At 33.9% G+C, this 27,169-nt stretch overlaps 1 protein-coding gene across 1 annotated transcript in view; it reads right to left on the bottom strand.

The window, feature by feature from the left end:
* TFAP2D (transcription factor AP-2 delta) overlaps positions 1-27,169 on the bottom strand; it is a 53,452-nt gene that overhangs the window by 8,717 nt on the left and 17,566 nt on the right. Inside the window, exons 6-7 of the mRNA XM_016147306.2 lie at positions 13,652-13,793; positions 7,926-8,039 (exon numbers count right to left, since the gene is read on the bottom strand). Coding sequence (XP_016002792.2) covers positions 7,926-8,039; positions 13,652-13,793 — 256 coding nt within the window. The remainder of the gene's footprint in view (positions 1-7,925; positions 8,040-13,651; positions 13,794-27,169) is intronic.

The following is a 27,169-nucleotide window of genomic DNA, read 5'->3' as shown; positions in this document are numbered from 1 at the left end:
TAGCTGGGCCTTATCCTCCCAGAACTTGATGGCGACTATCCTTAGTAGCTTAACTGACTGAGGAAATAGAGGAAAGGGGAAACAGGCTGATCTTACTTATTTTCTACATAGCTTATATTATCCCATGGCCCCAAGTGCTTTTAAAATGGAGTTTAATTAAGGTGCATAATTAAGGTATATAGTTCTCTGGTGGCTAGAAATCATTGAAATTTACTCATTAGCAAGGCCTTGACAGCATTCACTTATGTTCTGTGATTCCTTCAGTTGGTGGTTCTTGACACTAGATACACATAAGAATTACCTTGGGAGCTTATTAAAGAAATACCAATGTGTGGGTCCCATCTCAGAGATCATGATTTAATTGGTTTGGGACAGGTCCAAGTCATCAGTGTTTTTAAAACAGTTTAAATATAGCTGGGAGTTGTATGTGTTCCCTTGGGGCCAAGAAATAACTACCATGTCTGCTATCTTTCTTAGGAAAAAGAGAATAATGAATTTCTTCAGTATTTCTCCCAAGAACTTATGCAGAACCTTAGCTCCATGGGATGTTAATAAGTATTCTGAAGAGGCGGGTGGGGTGGGACACCAGTCTCTGTGATCAAATTTTAGAAACATGGGACTAAGTATTCCTTCCATTCAAAAATGGTTCTTCTATTCGAATGGTTCTGGGAGCCTCTGACACACTCATGTGCATTGGTGTATTTTTAGAGGAGGAGAATAGTCAAGGTTTCTTGATCCAAAAAACACTGATCATGAGACACTTTCAAGGAGCAGCTCATAGAACTTTGGAGAAATGTGTTTATTATTGTCCTGAATCCCTGCTAGATTGGGAGATGTGTTTCCTTTCCACCACTCTAAGGTCACAGTCCTCCTGCTCTTCTCGGCTACTTACTCGGAGGTTCGAAAGGGGCATGGGTCCTTGTGATTCCATTTTACTTCAACCAAGCTCACCAGAAAAGGAGGCTAAGGATACAGTCATTGCATACACATTAGGGGAGACCAAAGTCAAACATATCCAAGTGAACTTTTTGAGGGTAAAGACATTTTTTTGACCACTTTGCCCTATTATTTTATAGGTGAGAATAGAGCTTTTGGGGATAAATGAACCATTTCCTTATACTTCTCCCTATTAGACAATTCATATTTTCTATTATAGTACAGAGGAATGGGAACACTAAGCTTAGGACTCTTGTGCTTTTTAGATAAATTTTATTCAACTGTTGACTTTTAAAAATGAAAAAGTTGCTAAAACATAAAGAGAAGAAATGAGATCATATGGAAAGAGAGCATAAATAATTTAAAGCGGAACAGAAAATGGATGCTGGGGTAAAATATCATTGGTCTAGAAGGAGCATTAGAGATCATCCAGCTTGACTGCATCGCTTTACAGATGAACATGAAAAGGCCGGAGTGGTGAAATGCCTGCTCTGAATCCATACTTCCAGCTAGTCACCAAGAGAAGACTGAGTTAGGCCCCCTTACACCCATCCTGAGAGTTTCTCAAGATCTTGTGCTGTCTTTCTACGGAATCTCCCTCAATCTGCAGCTCAACAAAATCAGAAATTATTTAAATAAAAAATTACCAAGTTTCTTCCCCAATGTATGCACTTTCTCAAATCAATTATTATTGCAGGCCATGTTTGCAACTTGTAATTAGAAACAGTTGCTTCTGATTTTTCTTATTTAAATGATTAATCTCCTATGTACTGAACCTTAAAATCCATTAAAATGTCATCAAATGACCTGCAATGAATGCTTTTATGTTTGTATCTCCTGCAGTATTTGGTTTAGTCCCATGCAACTTGTGAAGTACAGTAACTATTGACAATTGATTTGATTCTTTCCTATTCGACGTTAAATGAATGTAAGTAATTTAATGTAGATTTACGCAAGAAGTGCATCACAGTTTCATTTGCTAAGAAAGTGAAACTGTTGCCTGTTTTATTTTTAGTTTACAAGGTTGCTAGGAAAAGTTTTACTTCAAGGGAGACTCTTTTTTACTTTTGTGTGACTACAGACCATCCTTGCTTCCTTAACTGATGAATAAGACTTGATAAGTATGTTTTTCTTTGGACCTGGGAGTGGCTCTCATTTTTGTAGTTTAAGATTTAAAGTTTAATTTCAACCTTACAAAAAGGAGTTTAAATTTAGGATACATAGGTGTTTTTTTTTTTTTTTCACAATTCAGGCACACTATTTCCAATAATCTAAAATAAAATGAATTTACATGTCCTCTTGAATTGGGCAGAGACTTAATCCTGAAAGAGACTTAATTTTATTTCTTAAATACTAAGCTTAGTTGTATAATTTATTTCATAATGTTTCCTTTTGGGATTAAAGATTTAATTGAAATTTTTTCATTTCTGGCACAAGATTTAAAAAAATCATCCACTGCTAATTATCTTCTTTGTCACTTTAGCATCCCAAGAAAATAAAAACATAGAAACAAACAAAAAACACAAAAACTATACATACTTTAGGCTCCTTGGAAAAGACCAAACAAGCTTACTTTTAAGAAGAGATAAACATCCTCTCTTCAGCATGTTGCCGAGCACATAGCACTTAGAATATGCTAGTTGAGTTGACTGGAATGCATGACATATGTGGAACACTAAAGAAAATGGGGATGAATAGCCCAGGAAGAGAAAACTCTGAGAGACATGAGAACTGTCTTTAGAAATTGGGAGGAAAACAGGATCAAATTGATTCTGTAAGGCCCTGAAGGAGGGGACATTAGGGAGACAGATGTTGCCTTATCAGAAAAAAGATATTTCTTATAAAGCTGTCAGAGAGAGAAGGGATGCTTAAGCAAGAAAAGAACAGTCTAACATTGAAAGTCTTCAAGCCTAAAATGGGTGACAACTTGACAGGGATGTTGAACAGAGGATCCAAACATTGAAGAAGAGTGGATAAAGGGGGCTTTCAACTGTGAGAATCAATGAAAAAATTTATCACCAGCAAGCACACAGATGCGTGGAAATGCCTATACATTTCTTATTTCCAAGGCATTGTGGGAGTTGGAGGTGAATCTATTTGTAAGAAGTTGTGATGTCAGCATACTTTTTAACTCAAATGGGAGAATTTACAAATGGTTTATTTTGCTGCTCCAGCCCATGGCCCTGGGAATGAACCAGTGGTGAATATATCCAAGACCTAATAGAGATAGCATCATAATCTACATTTATTAACATATATTTATTGGGCACATACTATGTGCTAAGTATTGTGGATAGAAAGATAAAAGCCTTTCCCAGTTGCCCCAGGTAATTATCTGTACTGTGTTCAATTTGTTATTATAAAATCGCACATAAGGCTTTGTATGTAATTGTGTTCTACATTAGAAATTCCTAAAGAATGAGACAACCCTTTAGTCACCTTTGCACCACCTGCCATTAGTACAGTAAAACATTGGAAACAGAATTTCAGGCTCCCAAGGTGGGGCCTGAGAAAGAAAACTTCCTCATTTTTCTAATGAGCTGTTCTCTCTGATCTGAGCATTAAAGATAGCCTAACTTCTTTCCCTTATTGATGTTGTCAGGAGAGCTTTTGCTTGACCTTAGATTCAACAAGATTATGAGAATGTACAAGACAAAGAAGGAGAAAGTTAAGATTTCCTGAGATCTCAAAGAGGAAAATTCCTAACATGTCAGAAAATTAGGGCTCCGAGTTTCTATCTAAGCTGAATCTGTTCTGCCCGTGAAATCCCATGCCATCTTGGTCTAACTGCAATTGCCATTCCTGGGAATGGTGTCTGCAGGGTCTTCTGTGGATTTCAATCAATTTTCTTCCCTCTTCCGGTAGCAATTGTGGCATCTGCAATGCACATTTCTTATGGTACTTAGTAAATTATAAATAAGAAATAAACATGACTCCTGTCATTTTGGAAATAAGCAACTTTCCAGGCTGTGAATTGTGAGGAGGGTCCCTGCATGCAGTTTTCCAGAGCATCCTGATGTGTCAACTACCACAGAAAACTGGATGTAGCTATCTGTGCTTTACGAGGTCAGACTATTCCCTAGCTTTGTCTGGACATAGTCCAGTAGGTCACAGTTCTTAATGTACCAAAGAAGTCACCCTATAAGGTGCAATTCAAATGGTCTGCATTGGGAAGGAGATTTTGACTAAATAAACTGGCAGCACAAGTTGATGCTACTAATTAGAGTATTCTCTACACCTATTCAATCATGTCTCTCCTTACTTCTTTCTCAGCCAGCATTCAGAAAAAACAGTGGAAAATCAAACTTGGCCAAAGACTATTTTCAAAGTCAGATGTGATGTTCTTCCTTTCTAACTTATTTTTCTCTTGAGCTTATGCTTCCATCAAAATTAAAGTTACTGGTGTAAGTAGGAAATTATGAGACACACTTTATGCTAACACATTGTTACCCAGATGATAAGCAGAATAATAGGTATAGAATCTTTTTAATATGTTAATGTAAAAGACATAACTTTACATAATTCTCCTATCACTATAAAAATGAATTGGAATAGTTTTCCTTCCAAAAAGAAAAAAAAAAAGCACTAATCGGATTTTCCTAGGATCATAGTTCTTAAAGCTGCCTAACTATCATGATCGATTTCAGATGCAAATAAAGCAGATGCCTGAGTGCAATCCTAGACTTTTGAATCAAATCTTTAAAACAGTACTCCAGTTCTCAAGATTCTAACAAATCGCCAAGATTCCACCGTGAAGCCGGGTTTAAGAACTACAATTGCAAAGTGTGGAGTCTTTCTCAAGTTCAGGCAACAAGCTAACATTCATAGTCTTATTAAGATAGTCTACTGATGTTACTTTTAATAAATGCATAGTAAAAACATAAATACACCCATTTAAATTTGAGTTTTAAATGGAAATGTCAACCATGTTTAAACCTTTTGTTTCAAAGGATATATGGCAGGTTTTGAATAGTGTCATTTCATTATAATGTTGATGCAACTCCATAGGAACTTAACTCTTATTTATATCGGTTAGCCAACAGTAAATTAGTTTCATTATATGTTGCTTTGCTTTAAGTTGCAGAACTTATTGATGACATTAAGTGAGGACTTGCTGTAGTCTTAGACATGCAAAAGAATGAATTTGGACACATATCTCACACCATATACAAAAATTAACTCAAAACGGATCAAAGGCCTAAACATAAGACCTAATACTATCACATTCTTACAAGAACACATAGTAGGCCAAAAGCTTCATGACATTGGATTTGGCAAGGTTTTCCTGGACATGACACCAAAAGAACAGGCAACAAAAGTAAAAATGAGCGAATTAAACTATATCAAAAACATCTATGCATCAAAGGACACTATCAACTGAATAAAAGGTACACCTACAGAAGAGGAGAAAGTATTTACAAATTATATGTCTAATATGGGGTTAATATCCAGAACTCCTAAAACTTAACAAAAAAGCAAATAAGCATATTAAAAAATGGGCAAAAGATGTAAATGGACATTTCTCCAAAGATAACACAGAAACTGACAACAAGCATATGAAAGAAAATATGCTTAACTAATCATTACAGAACTGCAAATCAAAATCATAATGAGATATTACCTTACACTCATTAGGATGGCTACCAACAACAACAACAACAAAAGTAAATAACAAATGAAGGCAAGAATGCGGAGGAACTAAATAAAATTCTTGTGCACTCTTGGTGGGAATGGAAAATGGTACAGCCACTATACAAAACAGTATGGCAGTTTCTCAAAAAATTAAAAATGGAATTATCATATGACATTGTAATTCTACTTCTGGGTATAGATCCAAAAGAATTGAAAGCAGGATCTCAAAGAAATATTTGTATACCCATGTTCATAGCAGCACTATTCACAAGAGGTAGAAGCAACTCAAGTATCCACTGATAGATGAACAGAAAATCAAAATGTCTCATATACATACAATGGAATATTATCCAGTCTTAGAAAGAAGAAAATTTAACATGTGCTGCAACACAGATGAACCTTGAGAACATTATGCTAAATAAAATAAGCCAGTCACAAAAAGACAACTACTGTATGATTCTAATTATATGAGGTATCTAAAGTAGCCAAATTTATAGGGACGGCAAGTAAAATGGTAGTTCCCAGGGGCTGGAGGGTAGGGTAAAATGAGAGTTGTTGCTTAATGGTTATAGAGTTTCTGATTTGAAAAATGAGAAAATCCTGAAGATTGGTTGCACAACATTGTGAATATACTTATCACTACTGAACTGTGTACCTGGAGATGATAAATTTTGTTATGTTTCTTACCACATTTTTAAAAAGATATAATTTAAGAAATATGATATAAAGTGAATTTTGGTTGAGCGACTTCTATCATCATACTATCTTCCATTATGAAACCAAAAGATTCATCTAAATAAATAATCTGGAATTTAGTTAAAGAAAAATAAATGAAAATCTGGCAAACATTAAAAAAGCATACTAAATAGGAATTATAACTTTTTGACAGCAAAATACTCAGCATATAAATAACAACATGAAAATTTTATAGGTGATACCTTTATAAGTAGATATACCATGTAGTGTTAAATGTTTTAAAGTATGGTTATGTGTTTCAAACTGTTGTGATTGAGAATCTGCTGCCATATATAATCTTTAGAGTTTTACACCCCAAATATAATCTCAATCTCTCTCTCTCTCTCTCTCTCTCTCTCTCTCTCTCTCTCTCTCTCTCTCTCTCACTGAGAATAGGGGGAGCAATTTACCATATATTTAGCTCTTGTCTGGAAAACATCAGACAAGATTCTCTGGGAAATACCAGAAATCAAAATATGAAAAATATTTGTACAGGTATGACTAGCCTAAATGACACAGCTTGAATGTATAAGGGTCTGGATTTGAAGATGGTTATAGTGACTCCATAGTTTTCTGCTCTAAACTTCTGGACATTATATTTCTTCCAGTTTTAGTACACTCACCATCACTAACCCATGTGAGTCATAGGAGTAAAGTCCTGTGAAATAGATGCTACATTTGGTGTATTTTTAGAAAATAAATACTAAGTTTAGTCTTCAGAGATGTGTCTATTACATCTTGAGGAGACTTGTGACATTATGAAAAATAAAGTATTTTATCTAAACATTTCTGATGTTGCAGGTAAAATTCCAACTTATTTAAGTACCTTTCATTTTATTATAATGAGTATCCTCCTTAATAATATTATAATCATTGAGAGGTATTAAGAAGATTTTGAAATTTAATGTATATTAGTCTTTCCTTAGCATTGTTATTTAAACTAAATGATAATAATTAAAAGATGATAAATATTTTTATTTCGATGAGAAATATCATGTAGGCATAGAATTCTAAAGTTTTATAATTGAAAGGCACCTGAATGGTTATCATGTTCTTTTCCACATTGTACCCGGGGCATAAGTTAACCAGAAAAAATATTCTATTCTCTTCCAAAGCATCTCAGAAAATGAAATTTACTTTTAATAATACAATCCAGGATCTTCTAAAATATTTGTGTAAGCTAACTGAAGAACTGTTTACAATATCTAGTTGTGTAGAAATTATACTCTTGAAACATCAATCTATGATATCCCATTAATTTCTGTCATATCATCTGTTCATTAAACAATTTATATAATCAAGATAAAGAACTATCTAAACGATTTCAGTCACCTGATCCAAAATGATATTATTTGAAATAATTGTGTCCTCTTTAAAAGTCACAAGTCCTTGATGATCACACAAAGATATTAAATTTTCTTATCCAGAATGTTTCATACATTAGTTATTTTTCTAATTTTATCCTAAATGCTTGAAAGTTCAAACACTTTAGTCAGTCACCACATAATATATGTGATATCTTTAAATGGAACTACGATAGGAATACAAAAAGGTCTTGAGTTAGTAAAGGCAATTTTAACAATTTAAAAGAGAGTCTGATCAACTTAGAAAACCCATCTTACCTGAAATGTGTTAAGTGTCTCTGGATGTCCAGGTCTAGAATTGGAGTGGGTCTGGAGGATCCCAGTGGCGATCTATCTTGGCTCAAGAGGTCTTGGAATTCTTTACAAATTTGTCTAGAATAAAAAATTCAAAGTTGAAGCTGAACTTTTGAAATGGGGCTTTCATTTTACTCTATGAGGTTTATCAAAGGTTTGTTTTCTCTTTTATGATAGAACTAGATAAATTTAACGAAGAGGTTTAAAGCAACCTGCGAAGTTCCATCCACAACATACAAATGAGGTTCACAGTGGCAGCTCTGTTCTCAAGTACTATGGGGTGACTGCAAACCTTTCAAATTGAGTAACAGTCCACCAGCATTGATAAAACCAATGTTAATTTTAAGGTGACTATTCATAAATTAACTCCAGGATAAGGAAAATCTATATGTAAGGATCACGATTAATAATTTTTTACATTAAAATGTGATTTGGGGAGATATCAAAACTGTAAAAACAAGTTTAAATCAAGATATAGGCTTATTTTAGACCCATGATTCAAGTAGGCTTTGCAATATGTTTTTTCCGAATATTATAACTCAGACTCCTGTGGACTAAATTTGTATTTTAATATTTGAAATTTAAGATCACCTACAATTTAATCCACTAGCCTCACAAAAATGATTATGTTATATGCCATGTAAGAGCATTTTCCTGCTGTTTTTCTTATTTTAAATGATTATGATTTCTAATCACTGGTTTCAGTTTTAATTACCATATTGTCATGCATGTTGGTTAACAGTAAAGCCCTTGGAATACATAGTCCAAACAATACAATTCTAAAGAAGCAAAACATGTAAAGAAACAACTTTTTATAAAATCAACAACAAAACACTAGATTGATGCAGTAGCTGAAGAGTGAAGTAAAGGACTCCCAAGGAATTACTCAAAATAATAGATCTTCTAAAGTGAGATTACTCCATATTCAAGGGATAATATGATAGTGATTAGATTTTTTTTGGTCGGGATTGACATTTGGACAGTCACGAAATGTAATCATGTAGCTCTGACTATATCAATATAGCCAAAGACAAGTATAGGAAAGTCAAATTATCCCAAGTGAATGTCACTCCATGGACCCAGACACTAACTCTTCTCCAAAAATTTGTATCATTAACAAATTACTACTAAAAAATGACAAAATGTTTTTTGTCATTTCAAAATGATAAAATAATTTATCATTGAGTTAAAATCAGTGATGTCCTGTTTATTATAGGTGCCTACAATTGATCAACTTCTTCCAAAGATTGTTTGTGATTTTTTTTATAAATAATGAGCCTCAAGTTTATTGTCAGTGTTCAAATATTGCCTCATTGCACAGAACTTGCCTTATTCATTTTGAACACAGGTGAAAGTAAAGAGGATTGTGGCGAGAGGAAAAACAAATGAACAGAGGTAAGCCCTCATCTGCTATAAATCAAACATGTTTCTGCATATCCCCCTGCTAACGTTTGGCTGAGTCTCTGAGATATAGCATCTAAATGCATGCTTTTAGCAATGGCTTGTGTGTACTTTCATAGAAAATATTTTATCTGAACTTCATACTTTTTCTGTACTGAGTCTGACTCAGTTGGCTGACTTTCAGGTATATAACCTAATTTTAATAGATGAATAGCAACTAAAGCTAAGTGTTTGATGGCATCAGATGATGACATTTGGAGGGATATCATTATCTATCGTGCTTTGTGTTATTCAATAGTTAGCTTTATTGTTATCTTAGTCTTTAGGACATTTCTAACTAAAATTTTAAATACAGATTCATGCTATCATTTTTCAGACTAACAAAATAAATTACTATTTAGTAGGCTATCTATATGATCCATTACTACAAAGGAATATTAGAGTTGTCTAAAGACTATAGTCTTTCAATTTTCTATCAGATTAAAATATATTTAAAAATTTAAATGAAGGTTGAAACATTGCTTTAGTTCTTATGATATGGGAATTATTTGGATAATTAACAAATCTATGTTGGCAAACTAACTTCTTTATTGTATAAACAATACAGCAAGTTATAATGAACTTAAACTTGGTGAAGAAATGAGGAAAAGGTGAAGTGTGGAAAAATTTAACTTATACTTAGCAGTTCAACAACTCCACACAAAAAGCTGTATCACAAGTTTCAGAATTCTCAACCTTTGATATTTGATTCTGCTGCTTAACTCATGACTCAGGACAGCTTCTAGACTTAAAAAGAGATGACAATTTTGTAGCTATCCCTTAGGCAATTATCATCAACCTCTCATTATGATACAAAGTTATTATTTTTTCTACTTAGTTTCATTCTTATTTAAAATTTTATTTATGAAGCTACAATAAGAAATACTCATTTCTCAAAACAAAATGCCACATTATGAATTATGTAACAGGACAATCTTCGATGAATCATAAATTCTAACTTTATCACTTATGTCATTGTCCTTAAGGACATAATTTTTTAGCTCATGTCTAAATTTAAAGTTCTATATTTCTCTTTTTGATGATTAATGATACAGTTACACTAAGTTAAAACTTGCAAACTATTCTGCTTTACCTTTATGTGAATCAAATGTTAATCATATTTAGTTCTAAATTTAATGAAGAGGTTTAAATGTTTTCCATAAATCAAATAAACATTTTGTGTGCTACATTTTAGATTTCAAAAAATTGTCTTACTCAGTTTCTATCTCTCATAAATAACTATTTAATCACAACAAAGTATTTTGTTAATCAACAAAGCACTAGAAATCAAGAGGGATTAGGAGGCTAACGGCACTTAACCAATGGACCTTTCATACAATTATATATTTGGCAATATAATGAGCTACAACTAAATCTAGTATTTATAGGGGAAAAAAGAGTTATGTAAGCCAATCTGCTGATGCAGACCAGCAATTGAATATCTCATACAAAGAATTTTGAATTTTTTGACAATTGTCATGGTCTTATAAACAAAGGTGAGCTGTGAGAAGATAATGAATATCCAGGTATGTTACTTAATTTCAACTTTGAGTATTTTAATTGAAAACAGGCAAAGCTTTACCATTAGAAACCACTCAGAACATGTGTTATACCTACTGATAAGTTGCAGAAAGATGTTATTCCTACATATTTCTTACTTCGTTTACTTATATTGATGACTGTTTGTATTGTGTATGTTTTCTATGACTGCATAGTTTCTGATTCTTAATTCTTATTTCAGGTCTAATAAAAAGATGGGATGGATAGAAGTATCCAAAAAGACAAAAAAATTATAAAGGTTCTCTTCTGATTTTTAGATGTTTATGGCCTATTTACCCTCATGTAAAATAAGGCCATTAGAATTATTGAACTCAATTTTTGCTTGACATTTCATGGTCTGTAAATATCTAACTATGGGCAGAAAATCAAAGAAAGTTCGATTTTATGAAATCAAAGATCAAAATATCACCTAAAATAACATACATGACTTAGATCCCAGGTAAAAGGAAAATAGGACTCCTTAGTTGAATCTACAACTCTAAAACATATGTCTCAGTGTAACTTTGACAAATATGGAAGTACTTCCCTTATTCTCTCAAGTTCTTCTAACATTTACTTCTGTGAAAAGAAAACTTTAGCATCAGTTTGGATGCACTGACTCTCAAACACTTAAACAAAGTTATGGGAGCTCCCAAGAAAATGGACTTTGTGTCTGGAATGTTAATGGTGGCATTTCTGTGTGGGTAGGGTAAACAGTTACAAGCCCAGTCTTGGGGGAAGACTGGTGAAAAGAAGAATTTCTCTGGTTTAGGGAGTGAAAGTCTTAGAATATGCACAGTGAAATCACAACTGAGTAATTTTGATGTAGAAAATACAAAGGTGTTTTCTCTTGGATAATTTGTATTTGGGGATAATGGTATCATTCAGAAGTATCACATGGGTATACATATTAGGAAATCCATATGATCCTGCCAGCTAGAATGATATGATGCTTTGAGAACACCTAGGGAATACGAGCTTCTAGCACTGTATAGATCTCTTGATCCATAACAAGTCTTTATATTCTCCTGAGATTATATTAAGGATTCAAACTAACTAACTGCATGAACTTTCAGTTCTTTCTGAAGAAACTGAAATATGACTGATGAATACCCCTCTGAGTCAAGGAACTATTTGAAAGAGGGAAAGACTAGAAACAAAACAGAAGTGGAGACCCCTCTGGAGATAAACTATGCAAAAAGTCCAGGTTTAGGTCTTTCTACTTGCAAGTGTCAGGAGCTTCCACGGCACAAAGTTTATTCCTCAATTTTAAATCCAAATACTTTACCTGCTTTACAGTTTTCTTTCTCTAACTCTCAATCTTCATTCTCTCCTTCTGCTATACTTCTCCCTTTTATCACCTCGTTTGGCCTTTTCTATTCTCCTTTTGCTACAACTTTTATTTTCCTTCTCTTTGTTGTAAAAGAATTTCTAGTACTCTCAGAAGAGCAATGCACAAGTATATTCTAAACTCAAACGGTGACAGCCACAAGCAGCATAAACCCCAAATAAAGGACTCAAGTGTCTGAAGCAAACCTGTTAGGTGGTAGGTATCTTATATAAACCCTTAAATTTGTAAAAAGACCTATGTTATATTGGAGGTTGGTGGAAGAAGGACTATTTGCTTCTGGTTTTGTATATATTGAGCCAATTTAAATTTTAGCCAACATGTTGTAAAGTCATTTTTTCATCAATTTATAAGGAGCACTGTTTCTAAAACTATCTTCTTATGCTTTCTTTTAGAAGTTATTCTTGAATAAGAAAGTAATTTATAAATGATAATTTAACCACCTGGGACTATTAGTTCTAAAATCTGAGTGTAGAATTAGGAAATTAGATAAGATTATTAATGGTCTCTATGTAGCAGTAATTTATTTTAATAAGGACAAGAGAGCAAGAATTAGCTACTACCTGAAAGATTTTTCTGTAAAACTTTGAACATGACTTGCAGCAGTGCTTATAGTTCTGTTGGGCTTTCACACAATAAATGGGAGCTCCATAATTAATTATCAAAGAAATTTCAAGTTTGAAATTAAAGTCATCTCATGCAAGCTTCCCCTTTCTTACATGTGTCATTTCCCTCATTTTAATTCACATTTTAAATGGACTTTTCCCCCAGTTTCACAAGTGTAGCCAAAATACCTTTTCTTTTCGACAATATCACTACAGGAGGTGGGGTGGTACAGGGACTATTCACTTAATTATACACAAGAAAAGATGGGGACACTAATGGTTATCCTTGGTCCTAGAGGTCTCCCTGTTACCTCTCTTGCATCTAGGACCTCAACTTTTGTCACATTGCCCAAACACTCACAGTGCTTCAAGATCTTTATCGTCATTTATGAAGGCACAATGAGTGGCTGACACCAAATTATATAGCAACCAAAGTTATATTTGCTTGGAACTCCATCCCTTAAATATGTTTTTTTTCCTAGGAATTCCTGCATATTCTGGAGAAGTTTTCTAAGAACTTCCATCAGTGGCAATGATCGCCCCATCACCGATTAAGAGAGGTTTGGAAATCTTGCTATGGGCACAAGTAGTGTGTGGAGGGTCCTCGTTTCATATATCTAACTGCTGGTAGGTGATAACCCCTTGTTTTAGACAAGTGGTGTTTTCTGGCCCATACCCTGATTCAAAAAGCAAATAAACAAACAAACACCGGAAACACTGAGAATAAAGGCTTGTAGAGTCTTCCCCACTCTGCTTACTTGGTCGCTAAGATCATCTTTTTTCTTGCTGTCTGTTCTTTCTGTTCCATATGTTGTCTGGCAAGATGTTCTCCGACAGCTTTGGCTGGAAACTCTGTTTCACAAGTGTAGCCAAAATCCCGAGCCAAGTGTAAAGCCTCCCCTGTTGGCAGACAATAAAAATCAGTTTCTCAGGAATGCCCAAACTCAATAAAAGTAATACCTTATATTTTCCTCAAGTCTCATTCCTGCCTTTGTCAGATGGATTATTTTTCCTATTCATTCTAAACTATCCAAGAGAAAGGACTTTTGCGAGGCATGGGGTAAAATGAAGAAAAACTGAAAAACAGAAGCTACTTACCAGAAAGGGGTATGTGGAAAATCCAGGGGGAAAACCAGTCCAGGAGTTTTGACTCCCTTTGAGGCTCAGGCCATTAGACCAGACTGACATCTGAGATCCTAGACATTAACACCCTCAGGAAAAAAGTTTCATGACTATGTCATTTTGTTGCTGCACAATCTATAGCCTACTACTCTCAGTATATCTGAAATAGTCAGATATCTTTTCCATGAGAAGTATCAAAATATCGGTAAAGGCTCCAAATAATTATCGAAGAAGTTGAAACACTTTGGAAAGGGAAATAAATGAATTATATCAATTTCACATCATTACATTGTTAAAGAGGATATAGTGCATAATTATAGTCCTAGCATTATCAGGCTTTATGGTAGGCTTCAGTACCCTTTACCACTATGTAAAATGCTTCTTAAATACATTATAAAATATATAATGCTTATTAAGTGTTACACAATCATAAATAACTTTTGTTTTTTCACAAAATCTTAACCTGAGTAAATTTTTAAGAAATGGGATAAAAATGGTTTATCCGCAAAGTAAGACTTGGTGATGGATTTCAGTTTGGAAAACAGCAGTTAATATTTTTAAAGCTCAATCAAGCCAACTCTTACTTGTCTGTTAAAAAATTTAAAAATCAAGCTTTTACTACATACATATTGAGCACCTACTTTGTTCAAAATGCAGTGCTAGGTAGGAGTAATGAGGGATAAAAAAGGGCACCAAAGATCATCACTGTTTATAGGAAGGTGATGATCATACCAATACTAGTACCAACAACAAGAAACACAAACATACCTGAGTAGCACTTTATAATTTATGTTGTACCTTTGTAAGCATTATTTATAATCTGTATGTTTTTGACACTATGTTGACATTATATGTAATACAAGCTATTGTTTACAAGTATCAAATGGGTGTTAGAGATAAAGTGTTTTACATAATTTCAAAGGAGTATAAATTGGTAATCAAGGAGAGGTGACCCAAGAGCCACAAGGTCAGTCAAATTTTGCCATGAAAAAATGAAAAGGTCAGGCTTGATGGCCAAATTATATGATGTTTATTTGGGGATTGGCTAAAGTAAGTCTAAGAAGTAATGGATTTGATCCTTCTTTATAATCATAGAATAGCAGAGTAGTAGATGAATTAATATCAGGAAGAAATAAAAATGGTTACTATTACTATAGAGAAGGAGGAAATGTTTATAGATATATAAAATATATATACAAAATAGGCTAGTTAACATTAATGAAACTGTCATATTTTTCTCATAATGACATTTTTTATCTAGGAAAAAAATATTAGTCTTTCAGACTGGGAAACTCATATTCATAAAGAGGGACAAAGAAAATTACAATATAAAACAGGAAAACATTTTAGTATAATAAAGAACTGAGAAAATATAATCCTAAGAGTAATTTCATCTTAAATTGTTCCCGAACTTTTTTAAACTAAAAATCCTAAGGGAGTGAGCGGGGGGCGGAGGGAGTAAATAAATTCCTAAGACTTTCTTCAAACATTTTAATTATAAAAAATTTCAAACATATAGCAAATTCCCACATGCCCGCCCTTATTGTTATACTAAATTTGCTTTATCACATACCTATTCAGTTTTCTTTACCTCTTCTCATCCATCAATCCATATTATTTCTGATGCATTTCAGAGTAAATTATAAACTTCAGTATACATATTTTTAAAGACTTTGGCATTACATAATTAACTGGGGTTCAATACTTATTTATAGTTTTTTCCCTAAAAGCTTTTATCTTGTTTTCCCTGATATATATTAAGAAGAAGGAACAAGACTAAAAACTCCTTAGTGATGGTTTATTTATATGATTTATATCTGCTGAGTAAACAGGAACTGGTGGGGTCCTTGCCTTTGCTTATGCAACCAAAAAAAGTACATTTATACAACAAAAAGCTCCACTATGATTAATATGCAAATGTTAGTTAATATCCTTATTGGAAGTTTCAATATGTACAACTATTAAACAAACGTTAAAATTAGAGTCTTGCATTTATTCAAGTGTATTTAATTTTTATTTGTTACCATTAGATGCCAATGTTGTTTTTCAGTTCTTCATTCATTCACTAAGTCTTTAACATTTTTATTCCCATGATGTAGGCCTTGGAAGAATCTAGTTTAATATAAAAATATTTCAATTGGGTAAACATATTAGATCAGATAATGTTTGGTGAATTAGCCAGTCATGTACCTACCCACCCCATCTCCAGGTGTACAACTATAAGCAATATTTTTAAAGTGCTTATTATCACACTAACCAATGGGGGGGGGGAATACGTCCATGCTTGGCAGAAAAAAAATTACATAAGTATATTTTTTAAAAGGACATTGTAATGTTATGTACCGCAGTGGTCCCCAACCTTTTTGGCACCAGGGACGGGTGGCTCCTATGAGAATCTAATGCCTGATGATCTGAGGTGGAGCTGAGGCAGTGATGCTAGCGCTGGTGAGCGGCTGTGAATACAGATGAAGCTTTGCTCACCTACCAGCCGCTTGCCTCCTGCTGTGCGGCCTGATTCTTAACAGGTTAGGGACCCCTGCCATATAGGACAGTTGCTTTTACTAGAACAATGACAGAAGGAAGATAATTTGAGAAACTTCAAATTTGAAGTGAAAAGTCTTAAAGCTTGATCTACCAAATAGATCACGGCACCTGACCACAGGAGAAACTCATGTGACCTTAGGAATCAGCACATATCTTGCAAATAACAATAACACCATTTATAATGTCATTTTTGTACCGCAAGTTGAATTATATATATATTGATATATCTGCATATTGACACAGAATTAGATATTTAAATAACATTTTCGCACAGAAATAGATATTTAAATAACATTTTAACAGAGGTTAATATATATATATGTGTGTGTATGCATGTGTGTGTGTATATATATGTGCATATATATATACATATATATATATAAATTTTTTTCCATCTACTGTTTGTGCAATAGTGGGGAAGTGAAACAGTGAGAACAGGAGGATGGCAGCATGCCTCTTAAATTTTGTGCTAAAACCTGATTCTTGAGGATCTGGCCCATTTTATGCAAAGCTCTCACCGTGTGGTCTTTTAAAAACAGTTTGAATGGAACAGCTGCTATTTACATTTACACTGACAGCCAGATCCTTCCTTCCCTTAGTTCTGTTTACTGCTTTCTCCTGCTTGCGATGTAACATTGTTACTGGATGTATAGCAATGCTACATCAAAAGAAGTGGCAAGTGAAGACACTCTGATATGTAGTGAAATGTGTATATCATGCTGCAAAAGCTTTTTGGGTGAAGACCCAAGAATGAATGAATAAATGGATCCATGAATTAAATTGTACACAATATTCAGCAGTGATGACGAATCTATAGTTAAATACTGTACAGTCGATATCTTAGAGTCAACAAGTTTAAGAAAAAATGGAAATTTTAGGATCTGAAAAACACATAAATAAGACTCCATGGGATTTGGCTGATTTGTGAAAATAAAGATCTATAAGTGTCTCTCTCTCTGTGATGGAACGAAATGCCCATGTGGACAACAAACTGGTACAGCAACCTGTGGTGAAAAGAGTGATCTACGAAGGGCCAAAAACATTGTCCTTCTATTCCCATAGAGCAAAATGGCTGCCACCACCTAATTTTTGTGCAAGTGAGGTACGACATCTTAGTTTTTTTTTTCTTCAGAATAGATTTAAGCTATCCCTTTATTTCAATGCATTGTGCCACTTGACAGACCAGTACCCCACCTCCTCTTTTTTTTACACATCTGACGCAACAACACACAACCTTTGGCAAGTATACCCATTGTACTTCATGAAATTTCAAGAACTAATATTTTAGAAGTAGGATACATGAGTGTTTGGAGTAATCGTGTTAGTGCTTGGACAGGAGTATTCTAAGTGCAAGGCTTTAGGCTCTATGTGCCAAGTAGTGCCATCCTCCCCACTTCCAAAAAAGTGGAAATCACTAATGGATATTCAATTTGTCAATAGTAATGGCAGCAGTTGATGACTTATATTGAGCAACTCTCTCAAAAAAGCCGGCACAAGTAAAATTACAGAATATAAGAAGAACATAAGAAGAGAATTTGCTCCCTGGTTTCAGGGCATTCATTTTTCACGCTCGGAAACAAAAAGTAAAAAAGAAAGGGAAAACATTCGAAAAAATTTAAATGGCAATTATTGATGCATCCCAGAAATGGAAAGTTAATTAAAAAACGTTTTCCAAAGAAAGTTGATTGTTCATTTTACTGGTATTCTGGGTTCTCATGTTATTTTATGAGAAGCAGATCTAAATGTATTTTTAAATAGAAGTAAATACAACTGATTTTCAACGAATACAGTCACTCAGTATTTTACTCCTTTTAAAATTATTGTATTTTAGGGGAAAATGTACTTTAGACAACTGAATATTAATATCTAAAACGAATTTGTTCTAAAGGATATGTCTACAATATTAGACAGTACCTTAGATAATTCTTACCAACTATCACTGTAACTATACTGCCTTACGAACAACTTAGGTTTAACTTAGTGTTGCAATACCCAAAGTTATTAAATAAAAGTGACAATTCATATGTGCTAAATTCCTGACACATATCTACGATTTCAATCTTATTTACATGTATGGGGAACTAACGCATTCAAATCTGTCTCTGGGATTATTCTAACAGGTACCTATTAAAAGGAAATTTGAGAAGATTTTCAAACCTGGATAAGATATTACATTAAATAAATTATCTTATGAGATCAAGGTACAGTAAGCCCTAGAGCTGGAGGGCAAAGTTAATACATCTGGTATAGGTTTTTCTAACTATTCTGAAAGAAATGCACTCTATAGCATTATGTATTTTATAGTCTATGATATAGATAGATGCCTTATAACATGGCAGTTTCCCTAGCTTAATGATGATTTTGTTTAAACACCAACACTTTGTTTTTCAAAGCTCTTTACTTAGCACAGCACCTAATTCATACATCCTCAGTAAACATTTGTTAAATGAAAAAGTTTTCAACTATTTTATTGGTTAATTATAACAATGGGCTTATGAGGCACCCCTCCCAAAGAATATAATGAAAAAGTAAAACAAAAGAAAGCTGCTAGAAAGAACAAAATATTAAATGGAGACACTTAATAAAACAGACTATAGTTGAAGGCAGTGTTTTTCAGTCCTTAACCTGGGAGTTTGTTTTAAAAAAAAAAAAGTCTCAGTTCTACCCCATACCAATTAATCTCTGGAGCCAGAGCCTCTACATTTTTTTTTTCAAAGCTCCTGCAGTAATCCGAAGCCAGGGTTAAGAATCACTGCCCTAAATTAAAGGGAAAGCATTATGTAGAAATTAACTATACATCTTCCCCAACTACAAAGATCCTGTGGAGTATACAAAGGGAAGGCAGTCATTACAATGAGTTAATATTAAACTGTAAAGGCCTCTATCCAGGCTTTTGCATGATGGGTTCTGCCTTATTTGACTGATGTAGCATAAACTATAGAACTAAAAAAATAGAACATGGTGGTAGAAGTATAGGAAGCATTATCAGAAATAACAAAGTCATCAGTTTATTGAAAAAGTATATCTGTATAGGGAGATTTTGTGTCAGATAAAATGTGCTTTTCATACTAGTAGGGAAAAGATAGATTATCAACAAAAGGTGTTAGGATAACTGGGAGGCCAGCTGGAAAAAAAAAGAAACAAAATTGGATCTATATCATACATCAGACAACAAAACAAAGTCCAGATGGGCTGAAGAGTTAAGCATAAAAAATAGAATTATAAAGTAATTAGACAATATCATGGGAAAATTATTTTATAATCTTGGAATAAAAATGCCTTTTAAAGTATTATAATAAGAAGAACTAAAAACCATGGAGTAAAATAGATGAGAAATACAATTATATTAATATCAAAAAGTTCTATAGAAACAGACCTGAACAAATAAGCAAATAAACGAAAAAAAATTTATAATGGCAAAGAGACTAACCAAAGTCAGAAGTAGAGTTCTTTACAACTCAGATCAGAGACATACAGCCAATTTTCCTGATATATAATGAATGAGGAAAATATAAAAATTAATCCCATGAGGTTAAAGTAAATGAACAGAAAGAAAAGCTCATGAACTTTCTTTCCTTCATGATAGAAGTAGCGTTAATTTTTTTTTAACCAATCATGTTAACAAAGATTGAAAAATTGATAGTGCCCTGTTTAGGCCTGCATACAGGAAAGTTCTATCATATCAATGCTGAAATCTACAATGACTATGGAGAATATTTCCATAATCTTCTAAAAGTACAAATGCAAATAATTTTTGACCCTGCAACACATTCCTAAGAATTTACTGAATAGATATACTTACATATCTGCAGAATTATTTAAGTGTGAGGTTACTCATTGTAGAGCACTCCTCGTAATAGGCGAAGATTGAAAATACCTATATGATATTCAGTAGGGGACTGGTTAATTAAATGATAGTGCACTCAAAGAATGGACTACAACGAGTGTTTAAAAGGAAGTACGACTTGTGATCACTGAATAAAAAACTAATATAAAATGTGAAAAAAAATCCAATGTTCAGATTTGTGTGAATATAATACTATGATTTCTTTAAAAAAAAAAAAAGAGGCATATACACATATATCTTTGGAAGGAAATAGAGAAACCAAAAACATTTGTTTTCTTCCATGAGGGGAATTGAATAATTGACAAATTAAGAGGAAAGGAGGTAATTCACTATATAATCTTTTGTAACTTTTAAGGGTTTTTTTAACCACTTGTATAAATTAGTTAAAATTACATGAATTCAATAGCAAAATTATTCTCTGACTCTTTTCTTAGAAAGATTTAATTCTAAATCCAAAAATTTGGGTATTTAAAACATGAGCAATTCCAAAACTTTCATTGCTATTCAGTAGGAGTCAGACATTAGTAATAACAAAGCCTACAATTTTATTAAAATACCTACTGATTTTGATAACTGTAAATCATGAAAAAGGCAGAAACAGTGTTTGAAAGCATATTAGTTGAAGCATAAAGTTTGAAAGAGAATAATAGGAAAAATAAAATAAAATCACAAGGAAAATAATGCAGAGACATGCCTTTAAGTGAGCATCATGATTTATGACAGTGAATAATGACCAAAGGAGGCAGCAGCAGGGCTGAGCCAAATGGGCTTGGACACATTGGACACTTTTGCCACAATCACCGTGAAGAGTAGCAGGAATTTTAGAACACCTCAAGCACACAGTCCGATACAAAGGCATATGTGTAGTAGTCTATTTCCTCTGCCTCTACATGTAAATACCTTTTCCCTCTAAAAGTGAATGAAATAATAGATGCAAATTGGGGAAGTAATATTAGGAAGAAAGCCAATGATTTAAGATGTCTTCTAAGATGATATCTCACATGATAAAATCTCTGTTTCATTGTGACCAATTACTAAAAATTCTGATAAATACTAGTTCTTAGATACTAGATAACAATATCTTATTGTTAGCTAATTACCAATTATTGGAGCAGGGTCTCTCAGATAGAAAGTATTTCATGACTTAGAATAAGAAGTTTACAGATAAGACAATAATACCTATTAGTCTGAAAAAAAAATTGTTTTCTGAGACCTTAATATGAATGACTAACAAAGGCTCTACTAGCATCTACTTTATTGAGACGAATTCCACTGGCAGCTCTGAAATGCAAAACTCAGTGCTTGAGCGTTTGTGTGCCAAAGGGAGCACAAGGGTCCCCTAGTGACTGGGCTTTTCCACGTGACCATCTGACTAAAGCAATTACCAATTAGTTATAATGGCAAAGGGTCGATTTATTACTTTTATATCATGTACAATTTTAGAAGAAATCTGAAAACCTTTATATGCCAAAGGAAGAATAATGTGGGAATGTGATATCTGGAATGGCTCATGAAGGAATTATTTTGGGATGATAGTTCTTTCAGACCTACAACCCCCATGAGTCCCAGGAAGTTGGCCTTAAGCCACACACATCCATAAAAAAAATAATAAAATAATAAAATAAAAAAACATTGTGGGCTCCATGTAAAGGCAATGAGACTGTTGGTTCTATCCTCAATCCCGTGAGAAGAGCAACTAATACGGAGCGTGACTTGTGTGTGCACTATCACTAATAACTTGGCAAAAGGATTTTGGCGTTTGAATCCTTCAAGCCTCAAGCAGTGAACAATACCTCTCCTAAAGGAAAAAGCCATGGACTAATCACATATCTAGCAAACCTGATATACCTACGCTTGCCATACCTCACCTATAGGAAAGCATTCATTACCAAGTTGTTTGTTCTTTTCCCATGTTTCCTGGAAATGCAATTGTATAGCTCTGTACTCAGGAAAGAGAGGAAATAGCACCAAGTGATAACATTCCTTTCTCCTACCTTTTGTTGGTTTGGTTGGATTGGAAAAAAAAGGTTTTATAGGGTCATCTTAAAACTGACTGACTTGACTGATTCAATTGACACTCTATTGAAAAGTACAAGAGACACTAATGATAATTATTCCAGAAAAGAGGGAAAGACTAATATTTAATGCCATCTTAACTTTGAGGGATTAAGTAGTGGCAGAGGGTTCATCAAGACTCTAAAATCTTGTACTAGTGGATGCAAGAAAGCTCAAGAAACTTGCCCAGGATTCCTTGCAGCAGGGAGGTATAATCCACAGTGAAAAATGGTTCCCAAATTGAAAACTTCTTCCTAACCCTCAGTTATACTTCAGTTAAATTCAGAGTAGTTCAGCTATTCATAATCCATGCCAAAAATACAAAATGGGGTATACACAGCAGTATTACAAATCAGAAGAACTGAGTTCTCATCTTTTCTGCTCCCAATTTTATGTTCCTGTGTGGAACAGTCTTACTACACCTTAGTTTTTTTGTTTGAGAATAATGATAACTAAAATTTTATTGAGCACCAAGTTTGTGCTAGGTACCATGTTAAGTGTTTTACAAGCACTCTAATTTAGGGCTCACAGTAGCTTTATAAGAAAGGCATCATTTTTATTAACACCACTTTGTAGATAAAGACACTGATACTCAAGAGAGATTGTGTGTACTTTGCTATTGCACATAGCTAGCGACTAGTAGGAGCGAGTTCAAACGAGCTTATTTGACGTGAGAAGCACACTCTAAACTGCTTCTTTAAGACTTCGTGCCTTAGGCTGCTCAGTTTTCCATTTTCTTCCAGAGCTAAAGTTTTAGGATTCTGAGTAAATTTTGCTACTAAATAATGCTGTTGCTTAGAAAGAAAGAAGCTAGATGACAGGCATTAATCTTTAATAAGTTCCTCAGTATTACGTAGTACCAAGTGTTTAATCTATGTGAATGTATTTATTCCTATAAAAGACATACAGGCAGATGTTGTGGCAAAAATGGGCGCTGGACCATCAAAGATTTGTCCTTTATTTACATACTGTGGAGTTGTTGCTGAGAAGACTATGCACAGCTAGAGATTACATTTTCTAGTGTATCCCACACCCAGCTCTAGAATTAAGTATGGCCATGTGACTAGTTCCTAAGGAATGTGAACAGTAGTAATGTGGGCCACTTCCCGGCCAAGTGGGTAAGGAGCTGTGTATTTTTACCCCATGTCTTTCCTTAATGTGAGCTGAATGAAGAGGGCTCCTAGGACCTAGAGCAGGACAGAGCTTCAGATGGAAGGACTCTGGGTCCCTAAATGAGACTGTGAGAGGAAGGAAGGCCTCGAATGATAAACACTCACATCAGACAGTGATGAGTGAAAAATAAGCTTCTATTGTGTTTGGTGACTGAAAATTTAGGAATTAACTGTTATAACAGCTCACATTATCCTAAGTTTATAAATTAAGTAAATGAAGTTCAGCCAAGATAAGTGACTAGTTCAAAGTCAGACAAAATTTTAAATTTCAAAAGTGTTATTATTGGGGATGAGGCGATGGTATTAAACCAAGGGACAATAAATTTTGCAAGTGGTACAACTAGCTCACATGAGATAAGAAGTGAAGGTTAGGGTCTGGGAGCTTACATTTTTTTGAAACTAGAGAGGAAAGCAACAGTGACAAAATATTTAAACTTGAAAGAGTAACTGGACATTATACATAATATCTGTAAATGCTCCCCTTTCTTTTGCTGATGTATATTTTCACCTTTCACTGTCCACACTGTTCTTGAAAAACACATATAAACAGAATTTTACCACCTGTTATGACAAACTGCAAGCCAAGGCGTTTGTGTTTAAGGACTTAAACTGTGCTTTCAGAACTCCTGGTGTTGCCTGAGAATGTTATAAGAGCTTTTGCAAATTTAGCAGAACTCACCCAGGAAAGCAACTCCCTCAAGTGAATAAAACTTCCCTCAAGCAACACTCTTTGCAAGTGAGGTGGGAGAGATGGGCAGGAATGACTACATAATTAACTCCTCATATTTGTTTTAACAACCACCAACTCTGCAAAGATTATTCTGGAGTAAAACATAGGGAGGAAGCTACAGAAATATCTGATTCATAAATAACAAATACGTAGCAAGAGTATTAAAACTATAATAATAATAATATTGGTCAAATTTTTAAAATGTTTTCCAGCGATAGATTTTTTTCCACTATAGAAGAGTCTGGGGTTATCCCAAGATCTCAGGAAGATCAGTATTAATCAACCATATTTTCCAGAGAGTGACATCTCTCTGATATTACAGATGCCAGAATGGACAAAGAAGTCATAGCAATGTGATTAACAAGGAGAAATGAAAAAACTTCAGGCTTATGATAAAGTGGGGTACAAGAAATGGTAGTAATTATTAGTTATATATTTAAATCTTGTTTAATAAAGACATATGAGTAAAAAGGGGATATGATCTAGTGTTACATGCAGGAGACTCTTGATTCAAATATTCATATCTCATTCTAGGTCACATATGTCTATGTTATGTGGACAAAAATATGCCCCGCTCTAAATATGTGCCTTACTTTGTAAGGTGAAAAAAGTCAGTCAGTTTTGAGTTCTTCATCTTTTTGGTTACTAGGTGCAATGATATTTGTAAACGAAAATTTGAGAGTTATTTAAATATATTATAAATTTACATTAAATAGCCCTCTCTTATAAATCCCTAAAATAATGCTTCTAATATGTCGATTTGAGGACGAAGCTAGGATGGAGCTATTAGTAGAGTGACTCTAGTTAAAAGGAATACAGGGGAAAAGGTTATAAAATAATTAAAGACAAAAAGATTGAAATCCCAAAGCAAGCATGGAAACCTAGGAATATTGTGATGAATCATTGTTATATTAGTGACAAGGGTAGTTTTTGAAAACATATGTTTGTTTGCTAATTTTAATTCCCATCATAAGGTACCTTACTCTTCAATGATTGAAACTTTATAAAGGTTAACTCCTTTCTACACGGAGAGCTGACAGAGTCTCTACATACAACTCTTTTTTGGGGATTCCTATCAAAATAGAAACAATGGCAAAGCTGTATTTATATCTTTCTCAGAAAGGGGCAGAGCCATGTATTATGAAGTCATAAAAGTATGACCATCATGAGACTTATTTCTAAGTCTTGTCTATGAGGAAAAAAATCCATGGGATATCTATCTTGCGCTCGAGTACTGTACCAAAATGAGGGGAGTGTGATTGGATCTCAGCAATGTAATGGGCCAAACTCAAACTAGATGTTTAAGAAACAACTAGTATACTCATGACTCGACTCCTCCATTAGGATTTTAAGCAACAGTTTTAAGAGACATTTAAGAGAAGCTAATATAAGTATTGGTGATTAAAATGCACATATGGGTTAATGTCAAAGATCCAAGAGAAAAGGCAGATATATCAATTAAAAATGGTGGAAAAAAATAGTGTTCTTTCCCACAAGACCATAGGTTTGGAGGAAAGCTGACGGACCATTTTGACAACTAGGAATCTAGTTTTAGATTTTCTGAAAAAATTAATCTAAAATGGTGCTGGCTTTTATAAAAATGTTTGATTAAGGGGTGAAAATATTACCCAAAGACATAGTTAATTCAAAGTCTTCTGATCACACCAACTGGTAAATATGGTGAAGTTTTAATTTACCACCTAAAACTGTATAAGAAAAACAAATCCGAAATAACTCTATCAGATTCATATTAGCACAAAAAGGATCAAGGGCACAAAAGTGCTGAAGAGAAGCATCAACTAATTATTTCAATCTCTAAAGAGGATAATAAATCAGAGATGGGTCACCATTATTCTGCATACATCTGACATCATCTACAGGATTCTAAGGACTGTGAACATAATGCAGTACATGGCATATTGCTGGTTGTAAGGGAGTCATAAGTTGTCACCACTAACCCAACCCAAATGTGGGAATATAAATAAATAAGAGAGTACTCAACAATGAAACTACGCATTTTGTCAGCCTAGGGTTAGAATGAAGCCTATTTTAATTTGGATGGAATGTCCTTGTCCTTCAACTACTGGGTTCGCCTCATGTTCTAAGGCAACTTGTAGTTTTTGAAAATGTGGGTCATGACCCATGACTCAATAGAGAGTCGAAACAAATTTAATGAGTTTACAATCAATCAGCATTTAAATGGATGTGAGAATATGAAACAGAATAAAAATATCAGAGAACATAGCATATAGTAATGAAACTTAAAATGTGTGCATGTGCGCGCGCGTGTGTGTGTGTGTGTGTGTGTGTGTATGTGTAAGAGAGAGTGCGTTTGCAGATCATAATGTAATATGTAGATAGCTGAGGGGTGGAAAAGAAACCGTTGCCCCTAAATCGCTTTTCTTCAGTTCCATCAAAGTACCTGGGATTCAACAATAAAAGATTTATTTTGCTACATTATGAATATTTGTGGGACTTAAAGACCTCCAATTAAAGTAAAACACATCTAGAAAGAATAAAATCTTAAGTTGCATAGCCAAGGTTGGTGTGACTTCTCTGTGTGCAGAGGCCAAATGAATAGAACATGAATTAGGCACTTTTGTGACAGGAGAGGTACAGTTAAAAAGTAGATGACAACACCACAAGATCATTCTAGTTTTACATCTTTAACCTGCATCCTCTCTGCTGGCATTGATTGATGATTACCACACAGGATACTCCAATGCTTTTGGCTACTATAGAAATCAATAAGAAGAATTGTGAATATATCCTTTTATGGCTTTTCAGTTTGTACTGGCCAGTATAT

This window comes from Rousettus aegyptiacus, unplaced genomic scaffold (assembly GCF_014176215.1).
Source record: "Rousettus aegyptiacus isolate mRouAeg1 unplaced genomic scaffold, mRouAeg1.p scaffold_m13_p_1, whole genome shotgun sequence".
Taxonomy (NCBI): Eukaryota; Metazoa; Chordata; class Mammalia; order Chiroptera; family Pteropodidae; genus Rousettus; species Rousettus aegyptiacus.
This window is presented reverse-complemented; position numbering and strand designations above follow the sequence as displayed.